At 40.9% G+C, this 17,132-nt stretch overlaps 1 protein-coding gene across 1 annotated transcript in view; it reads right to left on the reverse strand.

Annotated features, from left to right (window-relative positions):
• Positions 1 to 7,977: 7,977 nt before the first annotated feature.
• Positions 7,978 to 17,132, reverse strand: part of LOC122564662 (WD repeat-containing protein 38-like) — a 15,293-nt gene continuing 6,138 nt past the window's right edge. The window contains exons 3-8 of the mRNA XM_043719744.1: positions 14,233 to 14,330; positions 10,762 to 10,842; positions 9,519 to 9,641; positions 8,619 to 8,768; positions 8,487 to 8,534; positions 7,978 to 8,181 (exon numbers count right to left, since the gene is read on the reverse strand). Of these exons, the coding sequence (XP_043575679.1) occupies positions 8,023 to 8,181; positions 8,487 to 8,534; positions 8,619 to 8,768; positions 9,519 to 9,641; positions 10,762 to 10,842; positions 14,233 to 14,330 (659 nt within the window). The 3' untranslated portion in view covers positions 7,978 to 8,022. The remainder of the gene's footprint in view (positions 8,182 to 8,486; positions 8,535 to 8,618; positions 8,769 to 9,518; positions 9,642 to 10,761; positions 10,843 to 14,232; positions 14,331 to 17,132) is intronic.

The following is a 17,132-nucleotide window of genomic DNA, read 5'->3' on the forward strand; positions in this document are numbered from 1 at the left end:
TGCAGTTGTCTACCATGGGGAACCTTATCAAACGCCTTACTAAAATCCATATACACAACATCTACCGCTTTCCCCTCGTCCACCTCCTTAGTCACCTTCTCAAAGAATTCAATAAGGTTTGTGAGGCACGACCTGCCCTTCACAAAACCATGCTGACTATCCTTGATCACATTATTCCTATCCAGATGTTCATAAATCCTATCCCTTACAATTCTCTCTAAGATTTTGCCCACAACAGAAGTGAGACTCACCGGCCTATAGTTACTAGGGTTATCCCTACTCCCCTTCTTGAACAAGGGAACCACATTTGCTAGCCTCCAATCTTCTGGCACTACTCCTGTAGACAACGAGGACATCAAGGCCAATGGCTCTGCAATCTCCTCCCTTGCTTCCCAGAGAATCCTAGGATAAATGCCATCAGGCCCAGGTGACTTATCTATTTTCACCCTTTCAAGAATTTCCAACACCTCTTTTCTACATACCTCAAAGCCATCCATTCTACTTAATTGTGACTCAGTACTCACATTGACAACAATGTCCTGTTCCTGATTGAATACTGACGAAAAGTATTCATTCAGCCTCCACACGCAACTTCCCACTACTATCCTTGACTGGACCTATTCCTACCCTAGTCATGGTTAGAGTCTTTTCTGTTGGATGTTTGTGTTTCAGAGCACTTGTGTGACACAAATGTTACTTGCCACTTATCAGCCCAAGCTGAGTTGTCAAGATTTTGCTGATTATGGACATAGAATGCTTCAGTATTTGAAGAGTGGCAAATAGAGCCATAGGTCATGGAATCAGACCCTTCGGTCCAACATGTCCATACCAACCAGATATTCCATTTGCCAGCTTTTGGCCCATATCCCATTAAACCCTTCCTATTCATATACCCACCCAGATGCCTTTTAAATGTTGCAATTCTACCAGCCTCCACCACTTCCTCTAGCAGCTCCTTTTGTTCACACACCACCCTCTGTGCAAAAAAGTTGCCCTTTAGGTCCCTTTTAAACTTTCCCCTGTCACCCTAAACTTATGCCCTCGAGTTTTGTACTCTCTGGTCACCTCTCAGACTCTGACACTTCAGGGAAAATATCTCCAGGCTATGCAGCCTTTAGCTCAAATCCTCCAACCCTGGCAACGTCCTTGTGAATTTTCTCTGAACCCTTTCAAGTTTCACAACATCCTCCTAATAGCAGGGAGATCAGAATTGCATTCAGTATTCCAAAAGTGACCTAAACAATGTCCTGTACAGTGCAATATGATCTTTGAACTCCTATATTCAATGCACTGAACAATAAAGGAAAGCATAACAAATGCCTTCATCACTATCCTATGTGACTCCATTTTCAAGAACTATGGACTTGCACTCCAAAGTCTCTTTGTTCAATAACACTCCCCAGGACTTTACCATTAAGTGTACAAGTCCTGCCCTGATTTGCCTTTCCATTTATCTAAATTAAACTCCATCTACCACTCCTCAGCACATTGGCCCATCTAATCAAGATCTCATTTTACTCAGAGGTAACCTTCCTCACTGTCCACTACACTTCCTATTTTGGTGTCAACTGCAAACTTACTAACTATACCTCCTATGTTCACATCCAAACCATTTATATAAATGACGAAAAGCAGTGGACTCAGCACCGATCCTTGTGGCACACCGCTGGTCACAGGGCTCCAGTCTGAAAAGCAACCCTCCACCACCACCCTCTGTCTTCTACCTTCAGACCAGGTCTGTATCCAAATTGCTAGGAGGTTGAACTTTGTGCAATCATTGGTGAATTTTCCCTCCTTGTGATCTTACAGTAATCACCAGGTTTCCTTGTTCATGTTTGGCCTGGTGCCATGAAACTTTAGGAGGGATTTGACTCAATGTTGACACCTCTTGGGGAAACTCCATCTTACCTGTGGTCCACTATAAAGCCACATTAAGTGAGACTGTCCTGGCGGCAGAACAGGACAAGTCCAAGGATGGTGATGATGTTTCCTCGGATATTACCTATAGTTTTGATTTTGGCCTTTTTTTTCACCTGTGGAATGTGAACTGATAGACTTACTTATTTCCCATGGTGATGAGTTGCCTTCTTGAATCACTGCAATTGTTATGATTCCATGAGCTTGACCACATCAGGCTATTCTTTGATCGTTCTGTGAAACAACTCTTCCAATTTCAGTGAAGTCCCATAAAATCTGCCTGACCTGAATATTTTCAACACTTTCTATTTTTATTGCTGTATTCTTGAGTTGAGTTGACAATGTCTAAATCACTGCACTATAAAATTATCATTAACATTAAGTATTATAAAAGGCTATTTAATTTGTGTAGTAAATTGGTATTACCTTGTCTCTTCACTCTAATATTTGAGGGACTATGTTTCAAAATAAAATGATCAATGGAGATTATGATCTCACAAGTGATAGTTCCAGTGATAATGAGATGATGTCACTCATAAGAAAAAAAGAACACAAGAAATAGGGACAGGTTAAGGGTATTTAGTCCTCCAAATCTACTCCTCTAATCACAACAACATGGCTCATCTTTGACTTTAATACTATTTTCAAGCACTCTCTCCATATTCTAAGATGCTTTTAATACGTGGAGATCTATCAATCTGACATTTGAACATATTCAATGACTGATCATCTGCAGAGAATTCCAAAGATTCACCAGTCTCTGAGTGAAGAAGTTCCTTCCCATCACAGTCCTAAATGCTCCTTCTTCTGATACTGGTGTCCCTGGCTCTTGACACAACACCCAGCCAGTGGAAACTTCCTTTGTGCATTTGCCATGTCAATCCCAGTGCGAATTTAGTATAATTGCATGACATCACCTCTCATTCTTCTAAACATCAGAGAATAAAGGCCTAGTCTCTTTAATCTTTCCCCATAGGACAATCCTTCCATTCTAGGAATTAGTTTGCTGAACCTTGGTTGCACTCTGTCATAGAGTCATAGACTCATAGAGCTGTACAGCATGGAAACAGACCTTTTGGTCCAGTTCATCCAGGCCGATCTGATCAGATATCCTAAATTAATCTAGTCCCTCCTGCTAGCATTTGACTCATATCCCTCTAAACCCTTCCTATTCATATACCCACCCAGATGCCTTTTAAATTTTGTAATTGTACCAGCCTCCACAATTTCCTCTGACAGCTCATTCCATACCAATGGCAAATATTTCTTTCCACAACTGTAGTCAATTCTCCATGTATGACCTCACCAAGGCTTCATATAATTCATCAGTCAGACACTTTTACTCCGACACTCAAATATGTTTGTAAATAGTGCCAGCATACACTCTGCTTTCTTAATTGCTTGCTGTACCTGCATGTTAATTTTCAATGACTCATGAACAATTGAAATATAATATTACACAGCCTCATCCCTTAAGAAATACTCCAAATTTGTTTCTCTGACTAAAGTGGATAACCTCACATTTTTTTCACATTGGATTCCATCTGCCAAATTTTTGTCCACTTGCTTTTCCTCCGCAAGTCCCAATAAAGACTGTTTGCATCATTCTCATAACTCACACTTTCACCTAGTTTTGAGTAATCTGCAAATTTGGAAATATTACATTCCGTCCCTCATCCAAATAATTGATTCTGAACAGCTGAAATGGAAGCACTGATCATGTGCTATCCCAGCAGTCATATTTTCCCAACACATTTATTTCTATTCAGCATTCTGTCCGTGAACCAGTTCTCAATCCAAGCCAGCATATTTCCCCAATCACACATTCTCTAAATTTGTAATTTTATGATGGACCTATGACCATGTACCGAGGGACCTCGATTATCCAAAGGACATGGGCTGGGAGTATTTCATTTGGTTAATCAAATTCCGGATTATCGAATGCCAGATAACATAGCTTAGCCAACCATTGGGACCATGGGATCTTGCTGGATAATCCAATATTTGGACAATTGAATGCCGGATAATCAAGGTTCCTCTGTAATCATATGAAGTTTCTTTTTTTAATTCACTCGTGAGACATGGGCATTGCTGGCTGGGCTGCTATTTATTGCCTATGCCTAGTGGCTCTTGAAAAAATGGTGGCGTGTTGCCTTCTTGAACCTTTGCAATCCATGTGCTATAGGTAAACCTATGAGGCCCTCAGGGAAGGAATTCCAGGATCTTGACCCAGCAAAACTGAAGGATAGCAATATATTTCCAAATCAATGTAGTCAATGGTTTGAAAGGTATGAAGACCCACTGGTGATCTGTTACAAGGGGTCTGTGGAATGCTACACTAGTCACTGTGGCAGGATGGGACCACTGTGGCAGGATGGGATAAGAATAGTGGAATTCTCCTACACAAATTAGCAGAGTCAGGTTGGGGCTGAAAGGTCACCATGGTGGATGAGATAACAATTAATAGCCTTGCCTTGCTAAATATCATCATGGCGGGTTGGGACAGTTCATGGCAATAATATTAATGACATGACATTAAATATCTAATTAATAGTTAGCCTGGGACAGCAGACCATTGTGATAGATGGGGTAGTAAAATATCTAATCATGACATTAGAATAATATTAAGTAGAATGTAGGAAAAACTATAGTGGCACAAGTAGAGAAATAATAGAAACTAGCATTATTGGTTTATTGTAAATCTAAAGTGAGGTAATTCTGACTAACATAGTTGGGCATGCTGATAAGCTAACAAAAACATGATAACAAAAAGATATAAAGAACCACAGACCCCGAGGTTCAAAGGCATTCAAGAATTTTGCTTTCTGAGTGACACGGTTTTTTGTTTACAAATAAAAGACCTACTTCTTGAAGAACTCTTCGCATCTCCTGGTGATTCTCTACATTTTCTCCATGACAAGAGTAACTTGCAAGTGGTGGTATTCTACGTATCTGCTGCCCTTGTCCTTCTAGATGGTAGTGGTCATGGATTTGGAAGGTGCTGTCTAAGGGTCTTTGGTGAAGTTCTGTAATGCATCTTGCAGGTTGTACACACTGCTACTACTGAGCATCAATGGTGCCAATCAACTTGACTGCTTTGTCCTGGATGGTGTTAAGCTGCATGAGCATTGTTGAAGCTGAACTGATCTAGGCAAGAAGGGAGTATTCCATTATGCTCCTGATTTGTGCCCTGCAGATGGTGGGCTTTGGGGAGTCAGGAGATGAGGTTCCTGATTTCTGACCTGTTCTTATAGCCACTATATTCATGTGGCAAGTCCAGTTCAGTTTCTGGTCAATGGTAACATCATTCAATATCAAAAGGCAGTGGTTTGATTGCCTCTTATTGGAGATGGTCATAACTTGCCATTTGAGTGGTGTGAATTTTACATGCCACTTATCAGCACAAACCTAGATATTGTCCAGACTTTTTTGCATTTGAACATGGACAGCTTCAGGATCTGTTGGAGACATGACTGCTGCTCAACATTATGCAATCATCAGTGAACATGCCCACATCTGACCTTATGATGGAGGGAAGATCATTGATAAAGCAGCTAAAGCTGGTTTGGCCTCAGACACCACGCTGAGGAACTCCTGCAGTGAGGCTTGAAGACTGAGTTGACTGACCTCCAACAACCACAAGCATCCACTTTTGTGCTAGCCATGACTCCAACCAATGGAGAACCCATAGTCCACTCTTCATTACCCATTGATTCAGTTTTGCTAGGACTCCTTAATGCTATTTGTGGCCAAATGCTGCCTGATGGCAAGGGGAGTCACTCTCATCTCTGGAGTTCAGCTTACTTGTCTATGTTTGACCTAGGCTATAATGAGGTCAGGAGTTGAGTGGCCCCGGCCAAATCGAAACTGAGTATTAGTTCACTCCTTTAAAATCAGTAGTTTGATCTGATAGGGTGCAACAAGCTTCTGATGAGAAGTTGCTGACAGTCATATGATCAGCTACTTACTGTTCTGGGTTTAGATTCCATTTACCCAAGGTGTCAGTATCTTGAGAAGAAATTCTGGAGGTTTGATGGAAAGACAGACTATGTTTCAGAGAAAATAATCTTTTCATATTTTGACACTAAAGTTATTGTATATCTCCTCTTTCCCCACCACTCTTCATCACATTAACGTCAGTGCATTTAGCTGTCTTCATCATTTTCTCCTGAAATCCATCAAATCACCACTACATTTACAGTTTTTTGACTGCATCAACAGGGTCTGATAGGGAAACATTTTTCCAATTGTGAGCAGACTAAAACAAATAACACTGAGTATAAGTTGCTTAGTAATAGATCCAATAAGCAATTGTAATTAGAATGTCGAAATCACGACAAGTGAAGCAGTTGAGATGAAAAGTAGAAATAGATGTAATTGGAAACTAAATAAATACATGGGAGATAAAAGAAGGAAGGTTAGGCTGATAGAGTTAGATGAAATAAGAAGGATGATGGTTTGGGTCGAGCATTAGTGTTGGGAAATCTCCCAAAAGTAATGATGTAGAGCTCATTGAATTACCTTGTTCAGAAATCTTTTTGTATTTTGAGCAGGTGAAGTACTGAAATTCTACAGTGATAGTCAGCTCCTATCAAAATGTTCTGATGACCATAATGTTTTTTGTCTGGGATGTTCAAAGTGAACATCTTTTATCTATGATACAAGGTCACACAAATATGAGATTTGAATGACACCTTTCACTCACTTTTAGGTATTCAGTACATATTTATGACTTGGCCATGATCTATAATCTAGAATTTGACATCAAACTTAGTTGTACATCATTTATCAATTCTGTAAACAAGTAACCATTTGGTAATAAGGGCAGCACAACGGTTCAGTAGTTAGCACTGCCGCTTCACAGCATGTGGGACTCAGGTTTGATTCCAGCCTTGGTGACTGTGTGGAGTTTGCAATTCTCCCCATGTCTGTTTCTGCCAGATGCTCCAGTTTCCTCCCACAATCCAAAGTTGTGCATGTTGCGTGGACTGGCCATACTTAATTGTCCCACAGTGCCCAGGAATGTGCAGGTGAGCTGGATTAGCCATTGGAATTGAAGGGTTATTATGATAGATTGGGGAGGGCAGTTCTAGGTGAGATGCTCTTCAGAGGGTCAATGCAAACTTGATGGGCCAAATGACATCTTTCTGCACTGTAGGAATTCTGTTACTAAAGAACTTGTGCAGTGCTGACAGAAGAGACATTTAGTCAAAGATTTTCATGCTGACTGTTGGCCCACAATGTCATTAGGGAGGGAATTGTTCATAATGTTCTTACCTGTTGCCTTTGCCAGAGAGTTATTTCATTTAAAAAACACAAACTAGATTACTACCATTGGTTGTTACTTCTAATGAAATCATAAACTCATTCTTCTAGAATGTACTCAAAATTATGCTGGGATGATTAAAAGAAGGCAAGTCAGTAATTCTGTTTAAAATTCTCTGTTATGAAGCAAAGAAGGGATATTTTTCCCCTTTTTTGGAAACATGCTACTTAATGTCCAAATCTTGAAACCAGAAGAACTTGTGTTTATATCGAGCCTTTCACAACCTCAGACATTGCACACATTGTAAAGACTATGAAGCCTTTCAAAGTACAACACTATTGTAATATGGAAACACAGCAACCAAGTTGTGTAAAACAACATCCCATAAGCAATGATGTGACAAATGACTGTTTAATCCTTTTCAGCGACACCCATTCACTGATAAATATTGGTCAGAATACCTGGAGAAATCATCCCCAGCCTTCTTCAAGAAGTGCCAAGAGATATTTTGCACACAGACAGAGCAGAAGATGTCTATTTAACATCTCAATCCAAATGTGCAGCTCCAGTACTGCAATGAGATGTCAGCCTAGAATATAGGTTCAGTGTCTGAAGCAAAAGTATTTCCTAATTTTCCTCAGCATTTACCTAATGGTTAAATACCAAACACCACCAGCAAAGGATTGAAATATAAAACATGCCCTGTTGTGACATTACTCCTTCCAAGATAGCTCTGATTTTAAATATAACAGTTGAATCATTTTGCACAAAGTTACTTTTAATACTGTGGTCATCATATGTCATTGCATCTTTAACATTAAAGTGATTTGCATGCATAACTACTCTGATATTATTTGTCTGTTCACATTTACTTCTGAAACCTCTTGATGCAGAAGGAATGTTGTAGAACCAGCTGCCAAGAAACAACTAGATGTTCCCGCAACCAGAAGTGTATTGTTTGGAGAAAATTGGCAGGTGGAAATGAAATCCAATTCACACTATGAAAAGAAAAACAAATCTTCAAATTATGGAAATTCTATCACAGCAGTCTGAAATTAAGGTACAGATTGCATTTACAATGAAAATGTTTTTTCCAGCATAAACATGTAATCAGTTTATTTCCTAACCAACCTGCTCAGAAATGTTATTATACACCTCTGAATTAGGTGGGACTTAAACCGGGGCCTCCTGCTCCAGAGTCAGGGACACTACTTGAAGAGCCACCTTGTAATCAGTGTAAACTAACCATTGACTAGATAGCAAATTGTTCATATCAAATAGAAAAGGCTTGAAAATATATTACCATAAGGATCTTCTTACACTTTCCGTCCTCACAATCCCACACACGAATCTATGAGAACAAAGTGAGAGGGAGTCAGCCTTGCTGTCTTTGGACAATAAGAATTCCAATACAAGTCAATCCTTTCACACTCACCGTTTCATCTTCTGCTGCTGTTGCCAATAGAATTGAATCCATGGAGAATGAGAGGGCCGTTATCCGGCCATAGTGCTCCTTCAGAAGAAAGATCAGGAATCTCTTTCTTGGATCCCATACACGTATAGTCTTGTCCCAGGAACCTGAAGCCTATGAAACAATCAGAAGAATTTATCCTTATTAGAATTTGGGTAATAACTTGATTGTCTGTGCATGTCATATCTTTTATAGGATATTGTTTTGCTAATTTTCCCTCCTGAAGCCACTGACTTAATGTGGCTTGGTTACATAAATAATTCCAGTATCTTCACCAACAAATTATCCATCATTTGTCAAACCATGGAGAATGCATTGGGTCATTAGAACAGAGCCTGATCTTTTATTCATCAGGCATTTACATATGTATTTTCTAACTTGACACTTCAAAGTAGGAGCAAAACTGACTTCTTCCCTAAAATAAAATACAAAATACTGTTGATGCTGGAAATCTGAAACAAACACAGAGAAAGCTGGAGAAACTCAGCAGGTCTGGCAGCATCTGTGGAGAGAGGAACAGGGTTACTGTTTCCAGTCTGGTGTGATTGATGTTCTGAAGAATAATCATACTGGTCTCAAAAGGCTAACTCTGTTTCCCTCTCCACAGACGCTCCAGATCTACTGAGTTTCTCCAGCATTCTCTGGATTTGATGTCTTCCCTGGTAATCCAGGTGAGCCAAGGCAAATTTTAGGACACTACTGTCAGTCTAGCTAAGATCAAGTAGCTTAACTTCAGCCAGCGGTTTTCTTTGATTGGCTCCATACCACAATATACACTCAATATAACCAGTAAGGCTTTGGTCATTCTGTGTTCATGGTATTTTGACATCTACAGTTTCTATTTCATTTCACCATTCAGCTCACCAGCATTCCAATTCCAGAAAAGGCTACACAGCTCACATTGCCCTTGTGGCCTTCCAAGGTGAATGTTCGTCCCGCTCTTCGTAAATTCCATACTCTTACTGTATAATCCCAGGATCCAGTGGCCTGTACAAGAAGATCAACAGGTTATTCAAAGAATTCTCTAAGAACCAACAGTGAAAAAGCATGGCCTGGATTTACAAGGATGGCTGTGATTGTAGCAGCTATGTTATTTGGAAATGTATTTGCTATCACAGAGGTCATTAAAAATATCACCATTCAGACTTTCAGTTGCACCTCTAATGGACTTTATAAATTTCAATGTATTAAACAGTACTTTTTTCATATTTCAATGGTCTTGCATTGTCCCATGCCAATTCTCTGCCCGAGATGTGGTTCCTGAGATTCCCTCACCCTCTGTTACCTCATCCATTGCTTATGTGTGGGTCAAGACTGTGAGTGTTGTTTGGCCTTTGTTTGTGGTGAATTATAGCTGAACGCAACCCTGCCCAGATCTGAAATGCTCACAGCTTACAGCTAAGGCCAGTGGAGATCATTGGCGAGTGGGAAATCTGACTCTGTCATCATCAGCTTCAAGTTGATTAATTATATGTTCACCTCTCTTTCCACCTTTAAACACGTTGGAACTTATCTCCATAATGATGCTTCCACACATCTTTTCTAAATCCTGCAATACGATCCAACATGCACTCCATCATTCATTTTATCCAGTTTTAATCTTTCCCCACCTTTCACTACTTTATAACAACTACGTATGGAGAGCTGGTGGTGCAGTGGTATGTCACTGGGCTAGTATTTTAGATTCCCCAGGTTAATATGCTGGGGATATGAGTTAAACCCCACACAGATGCTAAATATGAATTCAATAAAAATCTGAATTTTAAAAAATCTAACATGATGTCAACCATGCAAACGCTGTCAACTGTTGTAAAAAAAAACCACTCAGTTCTCTAATGTCCTTTAGAAAAGGGTTACGCTGTCCTTACCTGGTCTGGCCTATACATGATTCCAGATTCACAGCAAAGTGGTTGAGCTTTAACCACTCTCTTAGCAATTAAAGATGGACATTACATGCTGGCCTAGCTAGTGATGCTTGTATCCCATGAACAAATGAATAAAAATATGGCAGTAGTTCCTAAGGTAGCACTAAATGAATTTGTGTAGTAAATATGATGTGATAATTAGAGGCACAATATAAGTATAATCATGTAGGAAACCAGGTTACCAAAAGATCTCTGTGGATTGAAAATGCACAGGTTTTGATGACATTCTGATGCCCAGAAAAAGTCTTCACAGGCTGGCCTGACTGTTAAAAGAAATAAGACATTAAATAGATTAAAGAGTAAGTTGTACATTGACAGGAAAAGACAAGTGTTAAGCCAAGATTTACAAAGGGCCACCAAGGCCTCTCTTCATTAGACAGAGTAAATACTTCTATAGATTGGGAGGCGCACCACTCCACCAAGTATAGGCCAAGGTGAGGAGACAGGCCAGCAACTTCTCTGTGAGTTTCAGGAGTTTGCTGACAAGTTCAAATGGGAACTGAAAGTACAGGGTGGGGGAACCAGTTGCTGGCTATGATTTCCCTAAATTATCTAATTAGCATTCAGAAGGTGGGCTCAGCATTCAGTTAAGAATAGCAGGCTCTCAGCACTGAATCAGAAAGCCTCTTCAAGCAAGACAGATATGGCATTCCAAGATGGAGGCACCCTCTCTCCATCCCCTTAAAAAATAGACTGTACAACCAGCACACTTTCCACAGGTGCCTTGGGCTGCCCCATGACCAGGCAGGGGGGAGGACTTGGGAAGATGTCTCTAGATTTATCTGGTGCTCAGATGTTAGTCTGTTGCCTCCTAACCCCACACCTCCAGGTGCCAGTAGGGTGAATGAAAACCAGCCTCTCAGAATAAATCTGAATTGGCCTCTATCATATTGTGGTTACCCATTACTGGTGTAAAACAGTCCTGGATAGTCCCAACAAACTGTCCACTTCAATGTTCCTCCATACTGGGGCTACAAATCTTGACCCACATCATCTTCCTGCAGCAACAGCCACTTACAAGAGAGGGATCTTAGAGGAAATAAAACCAAAGGAGTCAATCAGAGTATTCATTGCAAAGTGTCAGTCTCCATGTAGATATTGTGGATCAAATGAGGAGACTGCACGCTCAGGCAGACAGCATTGAATGTTCAGTTCCTTAGTTTGGAATTTGTCATACATATCCCAGATGTCATACTTATCAAAATTATCTGTTCACCATGGAAATACCACTACGCCATCATCACAGCTCTTTTAGTACAGAAATGTACTGCAGAATCATCATTCAGAATAACCAGCTTGCCTTTAAGCAAATTAATACATTTGAAATGCTGCAGAAACTTACAAACAAGGTTTCAAAGCACTTGTGTTGAAAATCAGCAAGTGATTCCTTTCTTATTAATGGATTCAGACCTAGGAGTCACTGAAAGAGCAGCCTGACAACAGCCTAGTGCCTGCAGTGAAATTTAATTCAAAACCTTTTGACTCAGGATATGCCCAAGTCATGTCTGACACATGTTGGTGGAAACCCTTTAATATATAAAGACCAGGGACAGAGCTTGATAATTTAATTAGAGGCAAGACCTGATGCCACTGGATGGGCTACCGTTTCAAACCTAGCCTCACGCCAAGTGTTCTGATCATCAACACTTTGGCTCAAGGCAGGAATCAGGTGGCAAATCCATCATATTCAAATTATTGTCCAATTAAGCATGCAACTAGGCTATTATCAATTCTTTAAAAGCTGAATCTGAACTTTCCATGGCAAGTTAAGAGGGTATCTTGGGATCTACACTGAGTCTAGAACTGCTAAATGGAGAAAGGCAGTGACACCGTGGGAGGCAGCCATTTCCATTCAATGAGATGAGTTGACAGGGACCTCCAACCATTGATCAGCAGATGAGCAGATAGTTAGCACAGCATATGGTCTATGCATGTGCTTGGTCAGTTGAGCAGATCATAATGCTCCAGGAATCATGCAGTCGTAAGAGAGATTGCCAATGTGAGCAATGACAGGGCAGCTGGCTGCAAACAACAGCTGGACAGAGGATTAAGGTAACTAGCAATAAGCTTCAATATCCTTAAATACATTTGCAGAGCCCCAGGCATGAAAACAGTAAGAAGAAGGAAGGAGATGTTTCCTCAGAATTGAGTATTCTGCTGATCAAACTACGGTGGCTCAGTGGTTAGCACTGCTACCTCACAGCGCCAGGGACCCAGGTTCGATTCCAGCCTTGGGCGACGGTCTGTGTGGAGTTTGCACATTCTCCCTGTGTCTGTGTGGGTTTCCTCTGGTGCTCTGGTTTCCTCCCACATTCCAAAGATGTGCAGGTCAGGTGAATTGGCCATGCTAAATTACCCATAGTCTTAAATGCATTAGTCAGAGAGAAATGGGTCTGGGTGGGTTACTCTTCGGAAGGTCGGTGTGGACTTGTTGGGCTGAAGGGCCTGTTTCCATATTGTAGGGAATCTAATCTAATCTAAACATGTCAGAGAATCAGTGCGGCAGGAAATTGCACATATCCAGCCACATGGTACCTGAGATTTCTGCCTCAGAAACACAATGGTGGCTCACCTATTCTCTTTGGTGACTGTTCCAGCATTTTAGATGGTGTTCAGGATCACTGGAGGGGAAACAATGACCTGGGATACAACTGGGATCTACTTGATGTGCTTTTCTGCCATCATTGCTACTAGATAATCAGTGTTACTGAGAACTGCATACATTCTCTGTACTTCCAGCATCTTCTCAGATGGTCACTCTCTCATGGAGGGTTTCGTGCATGAGATATGATGGTCCACACGAGCAGAATGTATTCTTCTTTCTTAACTCATGATCCCCGAATTTATTCAGATGTTGATAGATTTCTGGATATCAGTGGTGTTAAGGGATACGGGAATAACCAGGGAGGTGGCATTGAGGAAGATAGAGATCAGCTATTGATCTAATTGAATGACAGATCAGGTTCAACAGACTGAATGGACTGTTCCAGCTCTTACTTTCCTATGATCTTCACCCAATGTCATCCAATCTAGATGTTCACAGAGAACTACTGGTGTGAGTTATACAAGGCTATTGCACTTGCCTTCAGAGCCACTGCGCCCTGGCAATACTGTAGCTGTTTACATCTTGCATCACAGCCAGATCAATTAAATTTGGCTGCCAGCCTTCTCCTGCCAACTTTTGGGAACAAGCTCTTTTGTCTTTCACAAACAATGTGACTTCAAAAGTGACATTGAAGTAGCCCTGTCTCAGGTACCTGGCTTCTGCTTCTTCTCCTGATGACGTCTGCCTGCCATTGGGTGGCAAATGAGCTGCCACATTAGCGGCTGCTGTCAAGCCATTAAATCAAGCTAGCACATGCCAATTCCTGCTGAAAGCCACTAATTGCCCTCCAAATCTGCCTTCAAGCCAATTAGGCTTAGAAGTACTTGGGAATTGCTTTGTCTGTAGAGTAATGAGAAATGGAGAAATGGTTCTCCTAAACAGACCTAACAGTCTACACAGAAAATCTTGCCCAAAGTAAACACAAGGACAAGGATAAGAAGGCAGTTGTTGGTTCGGGTTGGAGATGAGGAAAGATGGATAGGTTGGAATCTGTATGGCTGGAGAACATAATGCTAGAAAATATAATTAAATGAAAAGGACTGCTAACCACAGCGTCCCACAGAATAGCTGTATAATCCCAACTTCCAGATGCGAGCAAGCTTGAATCATGGCTGAAGCACACTGTCTCAACAATTTTAGTATGTCCTAAAAATAACAACAAAGATCATTAAACAATGTTAGAGAATAATTTCAGATCAACATCAATAAAATGGGGCTTTGTGATTTGAACATATGAGAATCAATGTTCAAACCAAATAAAATTGAATGATGAAACTAAAACCCATTGAAGTTCTTGTCATTTACATTCTGGATTTTATTTTGTCTCTCTATTAATTTGTGTTTGTTCCACAACAGTAACCAGAATACTAATGAAAGGTCTAAAAATTATATGGATACATGTAGGGACTGTCAAAATTATTTCCAGGAATTCATTTTCTTTCTTTATCAAAACCACTGTCTAATGAATCCATGTCATCATGTAATTTGAAATATATTACGCCAGAAACTTTCTATTCAGTGCTACATTGTGCCTAACGTTATTGAGTTGTCTTCTATTATCTCTTTCTCTGACTGTTTTGCACTAACCTCAACTTCTGTAATGATTTATCCAACTTCTGAAAAAGCAGGTAATGATATTCCGTTAACTTTTGTCCCTTATTCAGCATTTCTTCTATAAATGAACAAGTGAATGTGTTTCAGAACTATATTTGCTTCTGTTTTCTGAATGAGGTTAGTTACTATCTCTGTAATTCCCGAAGATCTCCATTGAGTTGTATGTGATCAAAGGCTTTTGTGGCAACACTGATGTAGTGATAATGTCACAGAGTTAGTATTCGGACAGGATTAGGCCAGTGCTGTCATCTCTCCCTGGTCTGACTTGCACGTGACTCGAGATTCAATATGATTGATTCTCAAATGCTCCCTGAAATGGTTTACCATATCACTCAGTCAGGGGCAATTAGGGATAGGAAACAAATCCTAGTCTTAGAACATAGAATATTACAGCACAGTACAAGCCCTCAATGTTCCACCAACCTGCGAAACAAATCTGAAGCCCATCTAACCGACACTATTCCATCATCATCCATATACCCTTAAAGTTGGCAAGTCTACTACTGTTGCAGGCAGGGCATTCATGCTCTTACTGCTCTCTGAGTAAAGTACCTACCTCTGACATCTGTCTTAAACCTATCACCCCTCAATTTAAAGCTATGTCACCTCGTGCTAGCCATCACCATCTGAGGAAAAAGGCTCTAACTGTCCACCCTATCTAATCCTCTGATCATTTTGTATGTATCTATTAAATCACCTCTTGACCTTCTTCTCTCTAATGATAACAGCTTCAAGTCACTCAACTTTTCCTCATAACACCTTCCCTCCATACCAGGCAACATTCTGGTAAATCTCCTCAGCACCCTTTCCAATGTTTCCACATCCTTCCTATCATGTGGCGACCAGAAATGTACTCCAAGTGCAGCCGCAGCAAAGTTTTGTACGTTATAATATGACCTCACGACTCCGAAACTCAATCCGTATACCAATAAAAGCTAACATATTGTATGCCTTCTTAACACCCTATCAACATGGTGGCAAACTTCAGGGATCTGGACACCAAGATCTCTCTGCTCATCTACATTACCAAGAATCTTACCATTAGCCCAGTACTCTCTATTCATGTTGCACCGTCCAAAGTAAATCATCTCACACTTTTCCACATTAAACTCCATTTGCCACCTCTCAGCCCAGCTCTGCAGCTTATCTATGTCCTTCTGTAATCTGCAACATCCTTCCTCACTGTCCACAACTCCACTGACTTTAATGTCATCCGCAAATTTACTAATCCATCCTTCTATGCCCTCATCCAGGTCATTTATAAAAATTTATAAAAGCAGCGGCCCCAAAACAGATCCTTGTGGTATGCCACTAGTAACTGAACTCCAGGATGAATATTTCTCCTTAAGCACCACCCTCTGTCTTCTTTCAGCTAGCCAATCTCTGATAGAAACTGCTAAATTACTCTCAATCCCATGTCTCCTTATTTTCTACAATAGCCTACCATGGGGAAACTTATCAAATGCTTTACTGAAATCCATACACACAACATCAACCGCTTTACCCTCATCGACCTGTTTGGTCACCTTCTCAAAGAACTCAATAAGTCATGACCTATCCTTCCTAGATGATTATAAATCCTATCTCTTATAATCCTTTCCAACACTTTACCCATAACCGAAGTAAGGCTCACCGGTCTACCAGAGTTGTCTCTTCTCCTCTTCTTGAACAAGGGGACAACTTTTGCTATCCTCTAGTTTTCTGGCACTATTCCTGTAGACAATGACAACATCAAGATTAAAGCTAAAAGCTCTGCAACTCCTCCCTAGCTTCCCAGAGAATCCTAAGATAAATCCCATCTGGCCCAGGGAATCTATCTATTTTCACACCTTCCAGAATTGCTGACACCTCCTCCTTAGGAACCTCATTCCTGTCTAGTCTAATAGCTTGTATCTCAGTATTCTCCTCAACAACATTGTCTTCTTTTTCCGGTGTGAATATTGACAAATAATATTCATTTTGCACCTATCCCATCTCTTCTGATTCCATGCACAACTTCCCACTACTGTCCTTGACTGGCCCTAATCTTAGTGGAGTAGCCATGGGCACCCGCATGGGCCCCAGCTATGCCTGCCTCTTCGTAGGGTATGTGGAGTAGCCATGGGCACCCGCATGGGCCCCAGCTATGCCTGCCTCTTCGTAGGGTATGTGGAGTAGCCATGGGCACCCGCATGGGCCCCAGCTATGCCTGCCTCTTCGTAGGGTATGTGGAACAATCCATCTCCCGCAACTACACTGGCCCCACCCCCCATATTTTCCTTCGCTACATTGATGACTGTATCGGCGCCGCCTCGTGCTCCCACGAGGAGGTTGAACAGTCCATCCACTACACTA

The sequence above is a fragment of the Chiloscyllium plagiosum genome, chromosome 30, assembly GCF_004010195.1.
Source record: "Chiloscyllium plagiosum isolate BGI_BamShark_2017 chromosome 30, ASM401019v2, whole genome shotgun sequence".
NCBI classification, from domain to species: Eukaryota; Metazoa; Chordata; class Chondrichthyes; order Orectolobiformes; family Hemiscylliidae; genus Chiloscyllium; species Chiloscyllium plagiosum.